The 18,310-nt window shown below is 36.8% G+C and overlaps 1 protein-coding gene across 6 annotated transcripts in view; it reads left to right on the top strand.

The window, feature by feature from the left end:
* The window catches only part of nav2a (neuron navigator 2a), a 211,600-nt gene that overhangs the window by 176,976 nt on the left and 16,314 nt on the right, over positions 1-18,310 (top strand). For 4 of the 6 annotated variants that reach the window (XM_058780589.1, XM_058780594.1, XM_058780588.1 and 1 more), the window contains 11 exons: positions 4,993-5,122; positions 6,202-6,505; positions 7,638-8,343; positions 9,643-10,059; positions 11,023-11,088; positions 11,763-11,813; positions 12,493-12,650; positions 12,931-13,110; positions 14,991-15,043; positions 16,852-16,875; positions 17,235-17,309. In XM_058780589.1, coding sequence (XP_058636572.1) covers positions 4,993-5,122; positions 6,202-6,505; positions 7,638-8,343; positions 9,643-10,059; positions 11,023-11,088; positions 11,763-11,813; positions 12,493-12,650; positions 12,931-13,110; positions 14,991-15,043; positions 16,852-16,875; positions 17,235-17,309 — 2,164 coding nt within the window. The remainder of the gene's footprint in view (positions 1-4,992; positions 5,123-6,201; positions 6,506-7,637; positions 8,344-9,642; positions 10,060-11,022; positions 11,089-11,762; positions 11,814-12,492; positions 12,651-12,930; positions 13,111-14,990; positions 15,044-16,851; positions 16,876-17,234; positions 17,310-18,310) is intronic. The other 2 variants (XM_058780593.1, XM_058780595.1) reach the window with 2 other exon arrangements.

The raw sequence follows: 18,310 nt of genomic DNA, 5'->3' as shown, positions 1-18,310 counted from the left end.
AGCTAGAGCAAGAGAATCATTACAAAATGAATTGTTCTAAAATGAATTATTTTTGAACTGGACCTCAAAATGGAATCTCATAACTGTAGCAAAGAACTTCTTTGGGGGTTTAAAAAATATATTAATTATATCTTTATGTTAATTATATATTAAGTATCTTGAAGTAATAGTTCTGTTTTCAATGTTTTAGATACATTTATTTACACAAATATGTTCATTTTTACAGCTTGTCCTCACACATTTCCAGCTTGTTTTCTCTTCTGTGGTCTTCTGATCTTATTCTTTTCCATACAGTGAAATTGAATGAAAAATGATATAAAAGCACCAAAAACATGGTTCAAAGGCTATATTCCAAGTCTTCTATAGCTTTGACATGTCAGATATGATGACATATGACATCCAATTATGTTCAGTGTCATTGTTGACAAACCTGACACAACACTTTTTAAGGTGCTATATTCGTGTGTAGGAGCTAAACCTCTACTGATTCACTGATTCATTTGAATCTTCAGTCCAAAAAGGTTTCCAGAAATCCCTGTGAATCATTTAATGCTTGCTTGTTTGAAGATAAATAAATATTTGCACAGGCATTAAATGATCCACAGGGATTTCTGGAAACCTTTTTGGACTGAAGATTCAAATAAGCCAGTGAATCAGTTCAAACAGACTGTTCATTTGAACTGATTTGTTCAAATGAATCAGACCAACTCTAAACCGAAGTCTAATGGCAGAAGAGACCTTTATGAAGCAAGCTGGTGAAATAGTGCATGTAAAAAGGGGGAAAAACGATAACCACAGACGAAAGAATAAAAAGCCTGTTGACCTCTCATTGTTTTGTGGTCAGAAGGAGCTTTGTCATTCTTCTACCGCAGAGCTGAGGATGGAAAGGTCTGGAATGCCCCAAACTGTTTGGGAACGTAACGGTCTTCTTTAAAGCCTGCCAGTTAACCTACTCCACCCCACACACACACACACACACACACACACACACTCACTCGCCTGGCTTAACCCTGACTCCCTCCTTCCCTGCGCTCAGGTTTATTGCATTGATACCAGATTGTGAGCGGGGGGATTTGAGAGGCGGTTAAAAGCAGCATAATCAACATTTTAATGTATGGTCTAGTAGAGGTTTAGCTCCACATTTTGAGCAAGCACAGAATATACATTTTTGATGTTCCTTATCTTGATTTCATTCATTCACTCGTTCGTTCGTTCATTAATTCGTTTGTTCGTTCGTTTATTAACAGTCTCCTGATCTGTCAGATATTGTTTTTAGGTGCAATGACTGAAAAATATATCACTCCACATTAGTGTTGTCACGGTACCAAAATTTCGGTATTCGGTACCGATACCAGTGAAAATCCACAGTTCTCGGTACCAATTTCGGTACCACATGCTAATTAAAAACACACTATTTTTAATAATAGTCAAACAAAAATAAAATTTACAAAAATCAATGCCATTCTTCATACTTATTTAAATTGTGTTTCAAGTTTTTCCGCAAGTAATAAAAGTATGAAAAACAGTAAGCAGTAAAGTTTCACTCAAATTTAATTTGTCTTTTAATTAATGAAATTTAAACATTTTATTTTTGGGGTAAATAAAGGGGATTTACTATTAAAATTAAAATATGGAAGAAATATTGTGTGATTATTTCTTTAAAAAAATATTTTTTTTTATCAACAGTAGTAATAGTATCACATACATTCTACTAAATAATAATAATATATTTTTGGCACAATGTCTTTAAGATAAACTTTTATTTTGACGGGTTGCCGTGAATACCTTTAAATTTCTGTGTGTAGCTATATGATATGAAGCTGGTTTTACTCAAATGGAACGGTAGAATACTCGTGAAGGGACTCTAAGAGCAGTTCTGTAGATGTTGTTTATGTATTTATGTCTTCATTGAGACGGCAGATGATGAAATCACCGCGAGCGTCGCGCGCTTCAGTGTAAAAAAAAAAACAAACAAAAAAACGTGCGTCTCTGCCATTCATTCATTCATTCACACACACAGAGACTCGCAGAACATGCGGGATTCATATCTGAATCGACTTTTGCGGCTTAATATTTACAGATACTAGTCCATGTCGCGATTTGATTAAAGTGTGACGACCTACTTTTGATTAATTCATCCAAACTTTGAAAAATTCCGTGACATTCCGTGCTAAACTGTAAACTCCGTTTTTATAACTGCATTCCGAGATTCCGTCCGCGTTTTCTGCATCGCGGAAATCATAGGTCCGTACGCGTCAAGTACCGGGTTGACCGGGTACTCGGTACCACCGGTACTTTAAAAAACCTGGTACCGTGACGTTTTCATTTTTTTAGTACCGACGTGGTACCAAAGTACCGGGTCTTTTGACAACACTACTCCACATGATATAAAACTGGAAAAGAGTGCTAGATTAAAGGAGGAAAAAACAGGGAAAGCAGACTGAATATATATATATATATGTGTGTATGTGTGTATATGTATATAAAAATAATAATAATAATAATAAAATTAAGTTAAAATTTGCCAAATGTAAGATTATTATTTCTGTTTAATTCTAAACACTAGGAAATGAAGGGATAAATTACAATTATTTTATTTTATTTTGTTACTTATTTTACTTTTATGTTTATATATCCAACAATACTCTGTTACTTATATATTACAGATAATAGGAGGTCTATGGGAAAATGTAATGGTTTAAAATGTTTTAATGATAATAATAATAATATGTTTACATTTAAATGGTTTCATATTAAATACTAGTTAAATGAGGCTAATTACAGTTATTTTTATTTTGATAGTCAGAGTTCTGTTTATATATCTAACAGTACACTACTAAATAGAAAAGACAGTTTTTTTAATGATTTTGAATAATTGTAATAAATGTGTAAATATGATCTTATATTAATTTTTTTTTTTACATATTTATAATATCTTTAATTTTCACTTATACAGTAAATATATAGTATGTAAAACAAATATAATTTCTATATACTATAATTATATAATCTATATATTATAAATTATTAAAATTATAAATATATAGTAGCTTTATACTATAAATATATACAGTCATATTTTAGAACAAGAGGATCACTATATTATATGTATGGTATTATGCCCAGGCAGAACATGACGAACTTTCTGGGGAAATCTGTGTATTTTTGCAGAATGAATTTAAATATTGGAAAAGGTGTTTACACTCTTATTGGTAGCTGAGAGCATTATCAAATTGGCTAAATTATTTAATGAACAAACATACAATGCATGGGGGATACAGTGTGTGAAAATTTAATGATGCTCTAATTCTTAGTTATACAGTTTCTTGAAAAACCATTATGTCTGTTTAGATGATAGACAAAAGTCATAGATCTGTGTGTGTGCTGAAGTGACTGACGTCACCCCTGCAGGTTTTAGTGGAGGATTGGGTTCTCAGGAAGAAACGCAGGCTGCGGTGGGCTGTTGCGGAGGTGCTGTTTAAAGCAGGCTGGCTGGTTAGCCCGCTGGGCCGCTGGAGACAGTAATGGCAGGGTAGCGAGCCAAAGAGAAGCCCTCATTCAAGCTACACTCAAAACGCTGATCTCTAATTAGCATCCTAGACCCAGTAGGGTGGTTCCTGCATGTGCGTGTGTGTGTGTGTGTGTGTGTGAGAAAGAGAGAAAGAGTGTGTGTTTGTGTAAATGTGTGCTGTTTTTTGTCTTTGTGACCTGCATTATCACTCTCTCTTTGTCCTCCTCAGCTCTGTTTGTCTGTGTGTCGATGTGTGTGAATGTGAGTGAGCGTTTCTTTGGCTTCTTGGTCTATGGCAACTTCAGCGATCTGCAGGGTTAAAACGTCCCTCTCAAGGATCAGATTACCAGAGAAAAACTCAGACAGAGTTTTGGGAGTTTTGGAGTGAGGATTAAATACAACGAGAGAGTTTATATTTTGAGCATTTAAGATCATGAGACATCTTTTCCCTGAAATCAATCTCATTATTTCCACCCCGGCTACTGGCATCTATGGCGGCCACCGACATCGAGTCAGGTAGAGTGAGTTATATGTGTATTATGTTTGAGATTTCTTCGAAAAATAACGTGTTAGTGGATGTTAATGTGTGTTCTTTAAATTAATACCCTGATTTACAAATCCTTCTGTCTGGGTGTTAGCCAAGCAAAATGTGTTATGGATTTATAGTTTGATCCTTTTAGGTTCATAGGAAAGATTTACTCCAGGCAGATTTTGGTTTAATTTATTTTCTTTAAAGACTCAATGCCCATCTATATGGGTTTTATGGAGAAATCAGTGCCTTGTCCTTAGACTTCACATTCGTGTCTTCTACTAGAGAAAGTTTAGATGATAAAAGCATTTATAATGAACACTGGGGAGTCAACATGCAATAAAGAAAGAGAATGGAAAGCAAAGGAAAGTGTGTTGATTCACTTGCATGCTCTCTTTAGACTAATATACTAAATGGATGGATGGATGGATAGATAGAGATCTATCATAAATTTATAGATCTGTTCCCTAGTTTCCTCTGTTCCTACATGTCTTCTCTGTCCTCTGTGACTGATAGGGGTTAAAGGTCACATGGGTCACTTGTACTGTTGTGTGGTTGGTGTGTGTGTGTGTGTGTGTGTGTGTGTGTCTGTTTGTTTGTGTTTTCTTTTGTTGTCATAGTACTGTCTGAATGATGGTGGCCACCCGGGAGTGAGAGGATGGTGTTAAACACAGTTATCAGTTACTCTGGTTAGCCACTATGACCCTGAACAGATCCAAAAATGTACAGTATTAAAAGCCTATCATGTGTGGGCTTCATAGACCTGTGATGTGGTTCAAAGATCACTGCTAATGCTCTTTTTTCAGTCCAAAGATGTGTTTCTGTATAATGTTTCCACTGATGAACAGAACTTAATAGCACGTTCCATAGCATTCATACTGTATCTTTGGAATCAGAGGCTCAGATAATGTCTAAAAGTTTTAAAAAATTCTTGTCTCTGTCTCTCTTTCAGTTGGGATGACAGCAGTTCAGTCAGCAGTGGGGTCAGTGATGCTATTGATACTGATGACATTAACACCAGCTCCTCTATAAGCTCTTACGCCAACACCCCCGCCGCGTCCCGTAAGGCTCAGAACGGACAGGTATGACCCATGCACATTTGCGCACACACTGTTATGCATTCATTTATGAACACTTTGATCCAATATCATATATCTGTGCATGCACCTTTGTGTAAAACCTGAAATTTGGAGCTCATAAGAGATACTCGATACTCCACTTTTGAAATTCTACTAACTGTAAGTAACTTTGCAACTACATGTCAATTAACTCTCATTAGAGTATTAGTAGACTGTTAAGTTAGGGTTTGGGTTAGTAGAATAGCTTCATGTATTTGCAAAGTACTTAGAGCACATCTGTTTTCAACACTGATGATAATAATAATAATAAATGCTTCTTGAGCACCAAATCAGCACATTAAAATGATTTCTCTGCATCACTTGAGCTACATCTCAAACACAAAGAGGTTTTTCTCCTGTTCTTTGTCAACCCTCGTTCTTTCCTCTCGTGAAACCCCCTTCTCTTTCTGTTTACTTGAACCCAACTCTCACATTCCCCTGCTTAAGACCCTCATTAAGTGCTAAATAGGTGCTGTTGATTCCATAGACACTTGTGTCAATATTTAAGCTAAAGTAATTGACATGCCACATCACAATAAAACATTGGAACAAATATGCGGTCTAAAACAAATAGGTTTGACTCAAGCTTCACTTCTACATTCCTCTGGACTGTGATTTCTAATTATATTGATATGGTAAGTTTGGTAAGTGTGGGTAGACAAAACTCTACAAACTCTAAAACCACCAAATCTACTGCCCTGTGCTGTGTGGAAGTTGTTACACATTTGGTGGAGGTGCTTATTAATTTTGAATTATTGATATAGATTTATTATAAGTAAATATACTGATAACTCAATTCTAAAATTTGGAGCCTAATTCCCATAAAATGTTTTAGCCACCTTAATACCAATAAAGGTTTATCCATCTATCCATTCGTAGTACTTCTATATCACATCACTGTGGAAAATATGTGAGTACTTGCTAATGTTAATAACTCAGTTCTAAAACGTGGTGCCTAATTCCTATAAATTAAGGAATATTTGTACTTTTTCATATTAAAACATTCATAATGTTGATTTGAAAATTTATTTTGTTTTCCGTAGCCTCAGACAGATGCAGAGAAGCATTCAGCAGTCGAACACAGCACTGCTTGGTCCAGTGATGAGGTAAAGATGAAGTCAGATGGAGGTTTGGATTGCGGCATCAAAATGGAAGCGGGTCTGAAGTGGCGGCGGAACCCTTCAGATGTTTCAGAGGAGTCGGATAAGAGCAGCTCTGGACGGAAAACAGCACCTATCACTCAGACAGGCTCCTGGAGGAGGGGCATGAGTGCACAGGTGGGCGTGACCACGCCGCGGACGAAGAGTACAGCTGTAACCACAGGAACCGGAATGATTAAGACACAAGGTATGAGTAGGTGTTCTCTTTCTAAAACATTTTGAAAATATTTCCCCCGCAACTGGTCAGCGATGTTTGTCTTTAGGCTTGAAATTCAAATCAAATCAAATTTGATTTACAGCTGCACGATTGATCGAATAAGATTGAATCAAAGTACGTGCTGCGTGTTTCACAGTGAATCGTGGCACTGTGTTCTTACACACCAGCAGCTCATGGTCCAGAGTTTTCAGCGTTTTCCACTGAGAATGGGCAACAAATTTCTATCTGAATACTTTAGATTAGTTTTGGTCTCTGTGTCTCTCTTGGTTGCCCGTTGAGGGCAATATTGCTCAAAAAGTTGCCCCGTGTATTATCACCTTTTAGAGCAGCTCGGTTTACAGTAAACGCTGCTCCACTGCTGATCCCCTCATCTGTCTGAGTTTGACTTATAATGTGCAATTGGGAACACTGCATGTACCAACCATCTTCCCAAACTTGTAATGAAAATCACTTGTTGTCAACTCGAGAAGCTTTATGGACTCTCTATGCTTTTCTGCTAAAATAAAAGCTTGAAGGTTCAATGTTTGAAAATGGATAAAGTACTGTAAATATTAGCTTTTTAATTTCACAGATGTACTTTAAATTATTTTCTTAAATATTTAAATACTTATTTACAGTAGTACATTTTTGCATTTGTTTGTTGTTATTATTATTATTATTTATTTTTGTAATATTATTATAAATTCATTTTAGTTTTTTTTTTTTTTTTAAATCGTAATCACAATTTTCATCTGTTTTTTTCTTAAATAACTGCTTAAAGTAAATGCATAATACAGTGATATTGCAAGTTATAATTCTTATTTTGTTTAATATTTTTATTTAGTAGTAATAATAATAATTAAAATATTATTATTATTATTATTATATAGTCATATTGGTATACAATTAAAAAATGGCCAGATTGAACAACCCTACAAACAACCACAGCAAACCTGGAGCTTTTTTTATTATTATTTGCATTTTAAATCACAACTTTTATCAGAAAAATCACAGTCCTAGTTTCATTTAATCACACATTGACCTCCTGCACACAGCGTTGACTTTATCTGCAAGTTTTATGCATTATCAACACGTCCAGCTGTAACATTCTTTTGTCCGATAGGTAAAACAGATGACGCCAAGGTCTCTGAAAAAGGCCGCATGTCTCCCAGTTCCAACATCGTCCAGCATTCCTCCTCCGACGCCGGTCGAAGCAGCGGAGACGAAGCCAAGAAAACGCCTGCAGGCCGAGTCCCCACAAGCACATTCGGTTTCAAGAAGCCCAACGGCATCCACGGCCCGGCCACTGTGGTAAGCACCTCCAGCATCACTCTGGTGACAGCGAGCGGCGCCACTATTACCAGCGGCTCTGCCACCCTGGGCAAGATTCCCAAATCCTCCGGCCTTCTGGTCGGTGGGAGAGGGTCGTTAAAAGGGGCTGTGGATGGTTTATTGCCCCCTCAAGAAGATGGCTACCTGTCCCCCATTGCTCGTTCAACGCTGCAGTACCGAAGTCTACCTCGACCCTCCCGTTCTGGAGCCACGGCCCGTAATGGAAACCGATCGTCCACAAGCAGCATCGAGTCAAGCTTGAGCTCCCGGACGCCCGTCCTTACTGCCGTCACGACCAGCAAACCAAGAGATTCTGGCACTAAAATCAACGGGCATGTAATCCAAGCCAATCAGACGGACAAAGAGAAGGGCGTGGCCTCAGACGTGGACAACCTGAGAACCAATCCGATCGTTTCGGGAGGAGGAGCGGCAACTATTCCACAGACAGCGAGACAGGGAAACAAGTATAGCGAGGTCTCGTCTCCAACATTGCGAAGGTACGAAAAGGGACAGGGGGAATTTACCACACACAGAATTTCACCCTCATAAATCAGAGTTTCCATTGACGCTTCCTCAATTAATGGCTCCATTCATCTTCTCGGGCCCCTCTTACATAGCCAAACATGTGAAAGAAGGAATGAGTTTTTGTAACCTCCTCCAGCTCCATGATTAGGGTCTTTCTGAAGCTGTTTACATAACCTGCTTTATGACGGTCATGGATCACGACTCTCCAGGGTGGCTAGCGTTTCCTTCTGCGCTGCTCGTGTTATTGATGAGCAAAGTGCTTTTAATCTTTTTCCACTGTTTTTAAGGATAGAACAGTGTTTTTTTTTTCTTTAGCTTCAGGGTTAAAAGAGACATAGTGAACATTAAATGTTGGAAATAAAGAGAAATAGGACTTTTCAAGCATTACTCTCACATAGTATGCATATTGCTCATACTTAAAAACACATAAGTCTTTGTATTAAACTTCGGTAACTTGTCCTGCCTGTTTGCGTTGTGTATATGACCGCACTTTTTTAATTATTTATTTTTTAAAGAAAGATTATTTATTATGAAAGAAACTAATGTTTTTATTCAGCATTAATAATTTTTTTATTCAAAATAAATGCAAAAACTTTCTATTCATCAAAGAATACAAAAAAAAAAAGAAAGAAAGAAAAATGATCACGGTTTCCACAAAAATATTAAGCAGCACAACTGTTTTCAACATTGATAATAATAAGAAATGTTTTTGATCACCATATCAGCATATTACATATTATTGACCTGAATAACGGCTGCTAAAAATTCATTTAAAAACTATAATAAAATTGAAAATGGTTATTTTAAACTGTAAAAATATTTATTTTAGCTTTATTTTTATAGATTTTTTTAAGATATGTTAGTACTACAACTTAAATATGTTGATTTTACTTAAATGCCAAAGCAGCATGTCTTATTTTTGTTCAAGATTTTAAGTTCAGATTTTTCATGGAATATTTATATTTTATTTTGTTTCAGCTTTATTACAAATATTGAAAAAAGTACAGAAAAATACTCTTTTACGGTATATTTTGATCAAATTGGTGAGCATAAGAGACTTACGAGCGCCACATTTTTTTAACAGTAGTGTATATGTAAACTAAAATGCCTTTTCATTTTTCTTCCATGTCTCTTTCAGAAATTAAATAATCTGGATATTATGTTTACTCTTATACCTATACCTGACTTCTCATTCTCTGTTTTGCTCTTATTATCTGAATTACTGAATCTTTGGTTTTATTATACTCTCTGTTTGTCTTTATTTGCCTCAGACTTTTTGGTGGTAAGGCTGCTAAACAGGCCCCGGTTACCTCTGCAGAGAGCATGAAAAACTCAGTGGTCATCTCCAACCCCCACGCTACCCTTGGCCACACCCAGTCCTCCGGTGGGCCCTTGGACTCCCCCTCCACAATACCAGGCAGCGGCGGCAGCAGTCCTCTGTACGGGGGTCGCGGGGCCAGCATAGGGGGCAGCGAACAAGCTTCGAGTCCTGGTTCGGTGTACTCAACGGGCACTGGTACCTGGGGCACCACCATCAGCAGCTCTTCGGCTCTCGGCTACCCCTCCGTCAGCAGTATGCACACAAGCAGCGAGTCCATCGACATGTCAGTGGGCAGCGGGCATCACCGTGATGATGTCCACCCGGTACTGATGCGGACGGGTAGTGCCAAGACAGGCATGTCAGAGAGGTGAGTCTGGGAGAGACTAGAAAAAAAACTTTAATGGTGTCTTTATACTTTTTTTTTTTTTATCTGTGAGACTGGTCTGGATTCACACTGAAATTCACAATTCACAAGGTTTAAGGGGGTAACCACATTTAAATGTGGAAATAAATCTCCTATATGATTTTTTCCTGTGTGTACTTAATCCAGAAGCAAAGAGACATAACATTTGAAGTGTGTATGTGGTCTATGAGAATCAGAATTCTGAATCGGAATCCAAATCTGAATTAGAATTCTGAATTTGACTCAGATCTATTCAGAATGGGATTTGTAAATCAGGAAACTGATTGCTTTTCAACATTATTTTTATACTATTATAATATTCATTAAATTTTTAATTAGCTATATATATTTTAATTAGCTATATATATTAGCTCTATATAACATATACATATATATAGGGGGAATAGTTTTTTAATAGTTTTTGTTTACCATAACACATTTCAAATTTTTGTTAAAGATTTTAAGTTCAACATTTTCATGTAATATTTATATATTTTTTGTTTCTGCTTTAATCCAAATGTAAAAAATGTAAAAGTTTTTGTTTACCATAACAATACTGTTTTGATTTAGATTTTATTTATACTAAGTAATTTGATGCTTGCTCATGTGATTTTATGAATTATCATTTATAGATATAATTTTAAGTTTAGTCTTTTTTTTTCTTTATTCTTAATAATAAATGTTTAATTAGTTGGTGTTTGTTGAAAAACCCAGTTGATAGATAAACTTTATATTGATAGGTAAACTTTAGGTTTAAACTGAACAAGTGTCTTCCTATCACAGTGCTCAGAATAACAACACACTTTATCAAGTTGACGAACATGATACTGCAGTGTGGAAGCCTCTTGGGGTGTCTCTAATTCTGTATTCATCTCTTCTCCAATGCTCTGTTTGTCTATCAACCCTCTCCCCTCTACTTTCCCCAAGTCCCCTCTCCTCTCCCTCTGCGAGTCCTAAATTCAGCCGTAACACATTGCCCCGGAAGCAAGACAGGTAAAATGCCTGATAGATTTGAATCCACTTATGCTGCTTTTTAATAATGACATGGCTTTGTGTCTTTGTGTTTGCGTAATTTTAAAGTTTTAAAGACCCCATGCAATCAAAAATGAGGTTTTGTGGCTTTTAGTCCATGTGTCATTTAAATGCTAGTGAAAAAAAAAGCAATTATCTTCTGGAAAAACGGACCAAAAATAAGTTTGTGATAGAAGTGTCTGGTGAGGTTTTGCAGGGCTGTGGCGTAAACTTAAGGGTACTGGCTATTTTAAAAAAAGGACTTCCTGTTTCAATAGGAAATATGTCAACACACGAACATGATACAGAACTGTGATTGTCAAACCATTCCATAGGGACTTTAATTACACCTTTGTTGGCACTTGTTACTCTAGTGACACCTAGTGGTCAAATTCATAACTTTCCTCAATCAAAGCCAGAGCTTTAATTACAAAGATGGTTTGTTTGCTTTATGATTAATGTGATAGCACAGATCAAGTCCAGCTTTTGTTTGGACTCTTATGAGTTTTCAAAGGACAGATCAAAGGATAATCACCTTTAATACTTCAATTATAATTGAATTAAACCTTATTATCTGTCTGGACCAACCCCCATCATTGAGTAAGCTCTAAATGTTCCTCTCCTCCCTCGCTGTTTTCATTTCATCCGTCTCTCAGTGATTCCTGCAGTGATAGAAATACGCTTCCCAAGCGGGGACTCAAGTACAGGTGCATTGTGGGAATATGCAGATCATGCTCACTGTGGTTAATTGTACTGGCACTCGTGTTCTCCTTTCTGTTCTGTCTCTCTTTCTTTCTCTTGCACATGCTTCTATGTTTTAACATGCAGTGTGGTTACAGTTTTATTTTTGAGCACTGTTTTCTGTTGCAGTTTCGGTGTGAGCGCATGGCACTTGTCACTTTTTGTACAGAGTTTTTTCACATTATGGAGTACTATAAGTAAATTAGCAGCTTTTTTGGAAATGTATGTTTTTCTTCCCACAGTTTTATTACTTTTTCTGTCTGCAGTGTGTGAGCAAATCAAAATTTTAGCCCAACTTTAATTTGTAATTCCAAGCTATTGATAAATTCCAAATAATTCTTCACATTATGAACATTAATATTTATTTATTTATAAGTTTTTTAATGCAAAGTATATATTAAACATTAATGTTAATGTTCTAAAATATAAAACAGATATATTTTCATATATACTACCATTCAAAAGTTGGTGAGATTTTTTGGGGGGTGGGGGGAATCATGTTTCAGAAATCATTCAATATTCTGATTTGCTTAATATATCTGTAGAAGCAATTATACATTTTTTTAAAGATGCTTTGATTAATACAGTATTTGTAACAGTGACATTTGAATGCCGGTATCTGATTGGATGGTCCTCTTGTTGCAGGTACGCCCCTTCACCACAGCTGCGTCAGGAAGAGGCACGTGATTGGCTGCGCTCACATTCGGCCGGTGGATTGCAGGACTCAGCCAGTAATTCTCCCTTCTCCACCGGCTCCAGCTTGACGTCACCATCCGGAACGCGGTTTAACTTTGCTCAGCTTGGTAAAATGCATATATTGTGAATAAACAATATTGGATATAACATTTTCTCTCCATAGTCTGTTGCGATTATTCAAGTATTTTTTTTTCTGAAATGCATTGTGCATTACTTTTAGGCTTTACTTAAGTGTGCACTTTGCTTTAAATAACATTTTTTGGTAATTTTCCAACATAGTTTGTCTGAAATTATATTAAAAGCAGCAGACCATACTAGAAATGAATGTGTCATTGTGACTATTATTATTTGTCTTGTCTTGATTATGTGTTATTGTGTGTTATACAGGAAGCCCCACCACAGCTGCTCAGATTAATCTAGCCAGCCTGCGCAACAACAGCCTGACCAATCAGGACAACCCGCTGGACAGCCATGGTGATTCCCGTCTGCGCAACTCCTGCATGTCTCTGGATGAGAAGACCCGCACCATGAGCCGGTCGGGATCCTTCAGGGACGGGTTCGAGGAAGGTGAGATAAATAACTGCAAGAGACAGTAGATTCATTTATGCTCTTCTCTACTTTAGAAATGTTACATTAGATTAGTACATTACTTTAGTCTGTCACAACTTAAATGATTTTTGCATTACCGTATCTATGAATGATAAATGCAATGATTTATAATTTGACCAAAATAAGGGATCTTAGAAGGCATAATAATGTTGTTGTCTACATTTTGGAAGAGTCTACATGTCAGGAGCACCTGTATAATACTTAAAAATGTTGTCTTGGTAGGCAGCTCACTCACTGTTGTTCTTTAAAGACAAAAGAAGATAGGCTTTTATAAGAAGGAGGTAAATATCTGCAACAGCTTGTCAGCTTGAACTCCGAGCTGAAACACAACTCAGAGACAGCTGAATCCTGCATAAGCCCGTCTGTCTATCCTCAGTCTATTCACCCATTAGACTAAATCAACAGTCTCTGTTCTCCTCTCTTTCAGTGACACACGTGAAATCTTTTTGAATAATCGTTGTGTACATGTGGCTTTATGTTACATTTGAAGTCATTCCAATTTTCCACTCAGCCCCGACCACCTGTTTGCGCATTTACCTGTTATGAGTCTCCTCTTTAAGAGCGACAAGATGTTTGTCGGAGACAGTTAAGCCATAAACTGGCCCCTGCAGAAAAGTGTAAAAATGACACAGTAACCCAGTATTACCCAACTGTGCCTTTTGTGACATCTGAAACCAAATACAGGCTAAAAGCCATGTATGTTCTCTTAAGAATAAAAAATATGATACAGTATGTGTACCACGGACAGGGGACTGAACTCTGTGACTCTGAAACATGAGTGCTGTAAAAGTCCCAGAGGGATTGTGGGAACTGGTTTGAGAGAGGACTTGATCCACACACAGGATGTAAAGAAGATACATTTCATATCCTCAGCCTCTGGCAAAAGTGATCTATCTATCAATCTGTCTGTCTGTCTTTGAAATATCTTGGAGTACCACAAATACCATGGTAAATGAAAAGAAAATGCTTTCTTGGCCAGCTATGATTACAAATAATTAAATTATGCTTGCATTTGAATTAAATGGTAATCATTCAGTACCACAGTGTATTTCAAAGCACGGTGTACCTTGATACCATGTTTTTTTTTTTTTTATGCCTTTCCAAAACAACCATAACACACTCATAAGCTGTGAGAGACATAATGAATTTCTCTTTCCATAAACCATCCATCCTGTCTTTCTCTTTCCCTCTCTCTCTCTCAAACACACATTACTCTCTTGTTTTGGTTTTCTGGGTGGTCCTCAGCCGAGTTTATAAGCATCACTGCTCTTTCATTCTTGCGTCTGTAACCCCGCCCACATCACGCCCGGCCAGCCGTTTGGCTTTTCCTCAGGGCTGATAGGGCATCATGAGGAAGTGCCAGGGACCCGTGGGTGGACTGTGGTTGGGCTGCCGTCTGTGATTTGTTTGGGAAATGATTTGAAGGCACACCCTGAGTTCACAGTCACGATCAGCGTTACTGTCTGTAACTGATGCTGTTATTACCTCTGATGAGTCACATCTTGTCAGGGCAGGTGAAAGTTTAATTAGAGGTTTTAGTTGTTAGACACAGTGTGTGGGTTGATGCTTTTGTCTGTGTTTGTTTGTTTGTCTGTGTAGGTTAGCCGGGGGTTAACGTTGCATTTAGGTGTTTTACAAAGTGAGCATTCATAAACTGTGCTGGATGTAAACTGTTCTGTCTACTTTAAAATCTACTACTTCCATTAAGTAGTAATTTTAGTGCTAAAATACACTGACTTTATCTGATCTGCTTACTTTTGATATCGTTTTTTTATTATGTTGCCTAGCACATCCCAAAATTTCTTAATTACTATACTTTTATGTTTTTCTCCCTTTAGTTCATGGATCATCCCTCTCGCTGGTGTCCAGCACCTCTTCTGTCTATTCAACGGTGAGTTTTCTGTTTTATAATTTTATTTTTACTTTCTTTCTTTTTATTTACTTTGTTTTGTACAGACTCTTCCATAATAAACAAAAACATTTATGAAACTTCCATACAATCTGAACACCAAATTGTCATACACTTTACATGTGATAGATAGATAGATAGATAGCTTTATTATAATCTATTTCACTATAGGCTAAGTTTCAGCCAGTGATTATATACTGTAGGATAAATGCATAAATTGGAGTGCACCACACCTCCAGATGGGCGGCTCTACTTACCTGCGGAGGTGTTTTAACAACAGTCTCTCTCTGGCACACGTGTAGTGAGTCTTGACTTCAAGAAGAGAGGAGGTAGTTGGTTATATACTTAGGATCAGATTTACTGAAGTATAAAGAGTGGAAAATCATGATGATGGCGACTCTCTCTATGGGGAGAGCTGTGACTTCTTGGGGATACACGGTAGGAACCTTAGTTTTTAGATTCTATCCCTATTCTATATTTATATATTTATGTGACATATTATTACAGTTCATTCATTCTTAGTTATGTACCAGTAAATAAAGTCTGTAGTGACTTGAAAGGTGTATCTTGTTGGACTTACCTAAGCAGAGAATTGACTCTACAGTCTGTATAAAGTGATTTGTTTGAAATTGGAGGCTGTAAGGTGTGTTTGTTTGTGTATGTGGGAAACAGCTGTCACGCAGAAGCATAGCGTCTCTTAGACACAAACATGAAATACTCTGTGGTGCTTTTGAAAGTATAGATTCATTCTGTACCGTAGAGTACTGAACATTCATCAAAAGCCAGATATAATAGCATGGTAATCTTTGGTCTCAGAGACAACAAAAGCTCAGAGATTTCAAACAAAGCTCTTCTGGTCAGAGTTGCATTGATAAAGTCACCATGTTGAGTCTGTATGCTCAAACACGTTTACAAAAAGCAAGATTTGATTAAACTGAAACCAGCTAGACGCCACTGGGGTTGTCCCACATGTCATATGATGCTGTGACGGACAGACAATGCTGCTATTTTAATATCACTGTCAGTCTAGCTGTCGGACAGGTGTCAACGGTAAAGAAAATCATTAGACTGGGTGTCATTACATGCGTCTTTTCCAGACGACATACAAAGAGCCCCAGTATGCTGTTGTCATCTGTCAGCAAACATGCTTATTCACCTGAAGATTTCAAAATCTAGATTTAGATTTTTAAGATTTTGAAAAAAAGTTAGAGCGAATTCATATTGGACTTTATTTTTAGATCACTATTTAAATAAGCTAATTTGCTAATTTTGTACAAAAGGTCAGTTGTTCTTTATTCCACTGAATCTGTAATTACACAAACTTTATTTTTTTAAATTCTGTTTTTCACTCAGATTATTATGCTCATAATATGTTGTAAATTGAATGAAATAAAAAGAAGCATATTTACTAGTGCTCTCACACCTGTGTGTTTAAACAAAGCTTTTTGCGTACGTGTTTGTGTCAGTATCATTAACGTGCTTCTGGGTGATTCCCATTGTTTAGTTACCAACTTTAGTGTTACTACCAACACTCAGTCATATTCAAATGAGTCCAACTTCCTGTTTGTCCACTGGTGGACCAGTAGAGATGAGCTTATAAGTCACAGGAAAAGGAAAAGTCCCTCTTTAGAGCTTTAGGGTTATCATTCTGTTCACTTTCAGGTGCGTGTTGCTCTCTCCGGTGTTCATTTTATACCCTCAGGAGAGAAAGCAGCTCATTTTTCAACTGTTAAACAAGAAAAGCTGTGTTTAAACGTGCCAGTAACTACTCTGTCTTTTTATTTTAACAGACAGAGGAGAAATCACAGTCAGAGGTGAGGACATGTTTTTCTTTTCGCAAAAATAACACACACGCGGCCCCCCACATACCTGTGAACCGCACTGTGTGTTTATTCACCACCATTGACCTGTTGTGAACACAAACTGTGGGCGGATTCACGGTCGGCTCTCATTTCGCCGCACATCTCTGTGATCTTTACATCCACCTGTGCAACACACCTCTATTCTGTACATACACCTGCGAACTGTTTCCCCCCTTTGATACCAAATCACAAAGTTGTCTTTCCACGACACACCTGGATCCCTTGTGTGTGCCTCCTTTTCCTCTTCTTTTCATCTGTGCTTTTTTCTTCCTCTTTTCAACCCGTTTCTCTTCTGCATTTTTTCTTTCCAGATCCGCAAGCTGCGTCGAGAACTGGACACCTCCCAGGAAAAGGTGTCCGCCCTGACAACGCAACTTAGTGCCAATGTAGGTGGACACAGATACATAGTTCTGAGACTGCTCTTTATTCTTTTAGTATATCTACAGGGCATAATTAATTCACAATTCAGTATCTAGTGTCAGTTGTCATCCTGAGGAAATTTATAAATGGTGTTATCGTAATCCCAGTGACGCCTGTGTGGGTTGTGTATTTGATTAATGTTAGCGTTGATCATGACCTCATTGGAGTTTCCATTTGTCGTTATATTACCATACAATAGTGCTATGTCTTAGCTGGCTATTGTAAAACCTCTTCCTACACTTAACATGTAGTTGAACCTGTTATGTTAAAAAATGTAACTTGTTTTTAAAGATCACTCTACTATATGATATAGTTGCAATTACGAAAAATCAAAGTCAAAACATGAGATGCATAAAGTTTGAGCATAAAGGCATAAAGTTGCAATTATGAGAAAAATGTAGATTTTTTTTTTTTTTTTAAATATAAAGTCATTTTTAGAGTTGTAAAATTACAATTATGAGAAATGGTCACAATTTTGAGATTTTAAGAAAAAAACATTTTTTGAGAAAAATTAAGAGAATTTCGAGAAAAAGTCACTGTTGTGAGATATAAAATTACAATTGTGAGTAATTGTTGCAATTTTGAGATATAAAGTTAAAATTAGAAGAAAATCACAAGTGTAAATGAAAGTGTAAAAGTTGAAATGATCAGAAAAGTTTTGAGGTATAAAAGTCAGTTATCCAAAAAATTATGAAAAAATTAAGTTCAGTTACGCAACTGTGAGATAATTTTGTGAGGTATTTAAATCACGTTATGACATATAAAGTCACAATTCTGAAAATAAATACTATTAAATACAATATAAATGCCACTGTATTTATAAAATATAACACACTAGACTAAATTATAATATACTCAGAGAATAATTCAAGTCGGAACAGATCCATGCCATTTCCACCAGAGAAATGGGCTGTGTTTGATTTGATGATTTATAGCTATAGACAAAGGGGAGTGCAGACCATGTTCA

The sequence above is a fragment of the Onychostoma macrolepis genome, chromosome 07, assembly GCF_012432095.1.
Source record: "Onychostoma macrolepis isolate SWU-2019 chromosome 07, ASM1243209v1, whole genome shotgun sequence".
Classification (NCBI taxonomy): Eukaryota; Metazoa; Chordata; class Actinopteri; order Cypriniformes; family Cyprinidae; genus Onychostoma; species Onychostoma macrolepis.
Note: the sequence above shows the minus strand (reverse complement) of the source record. Positions and strands in the feature narration are given on the sequence as shown.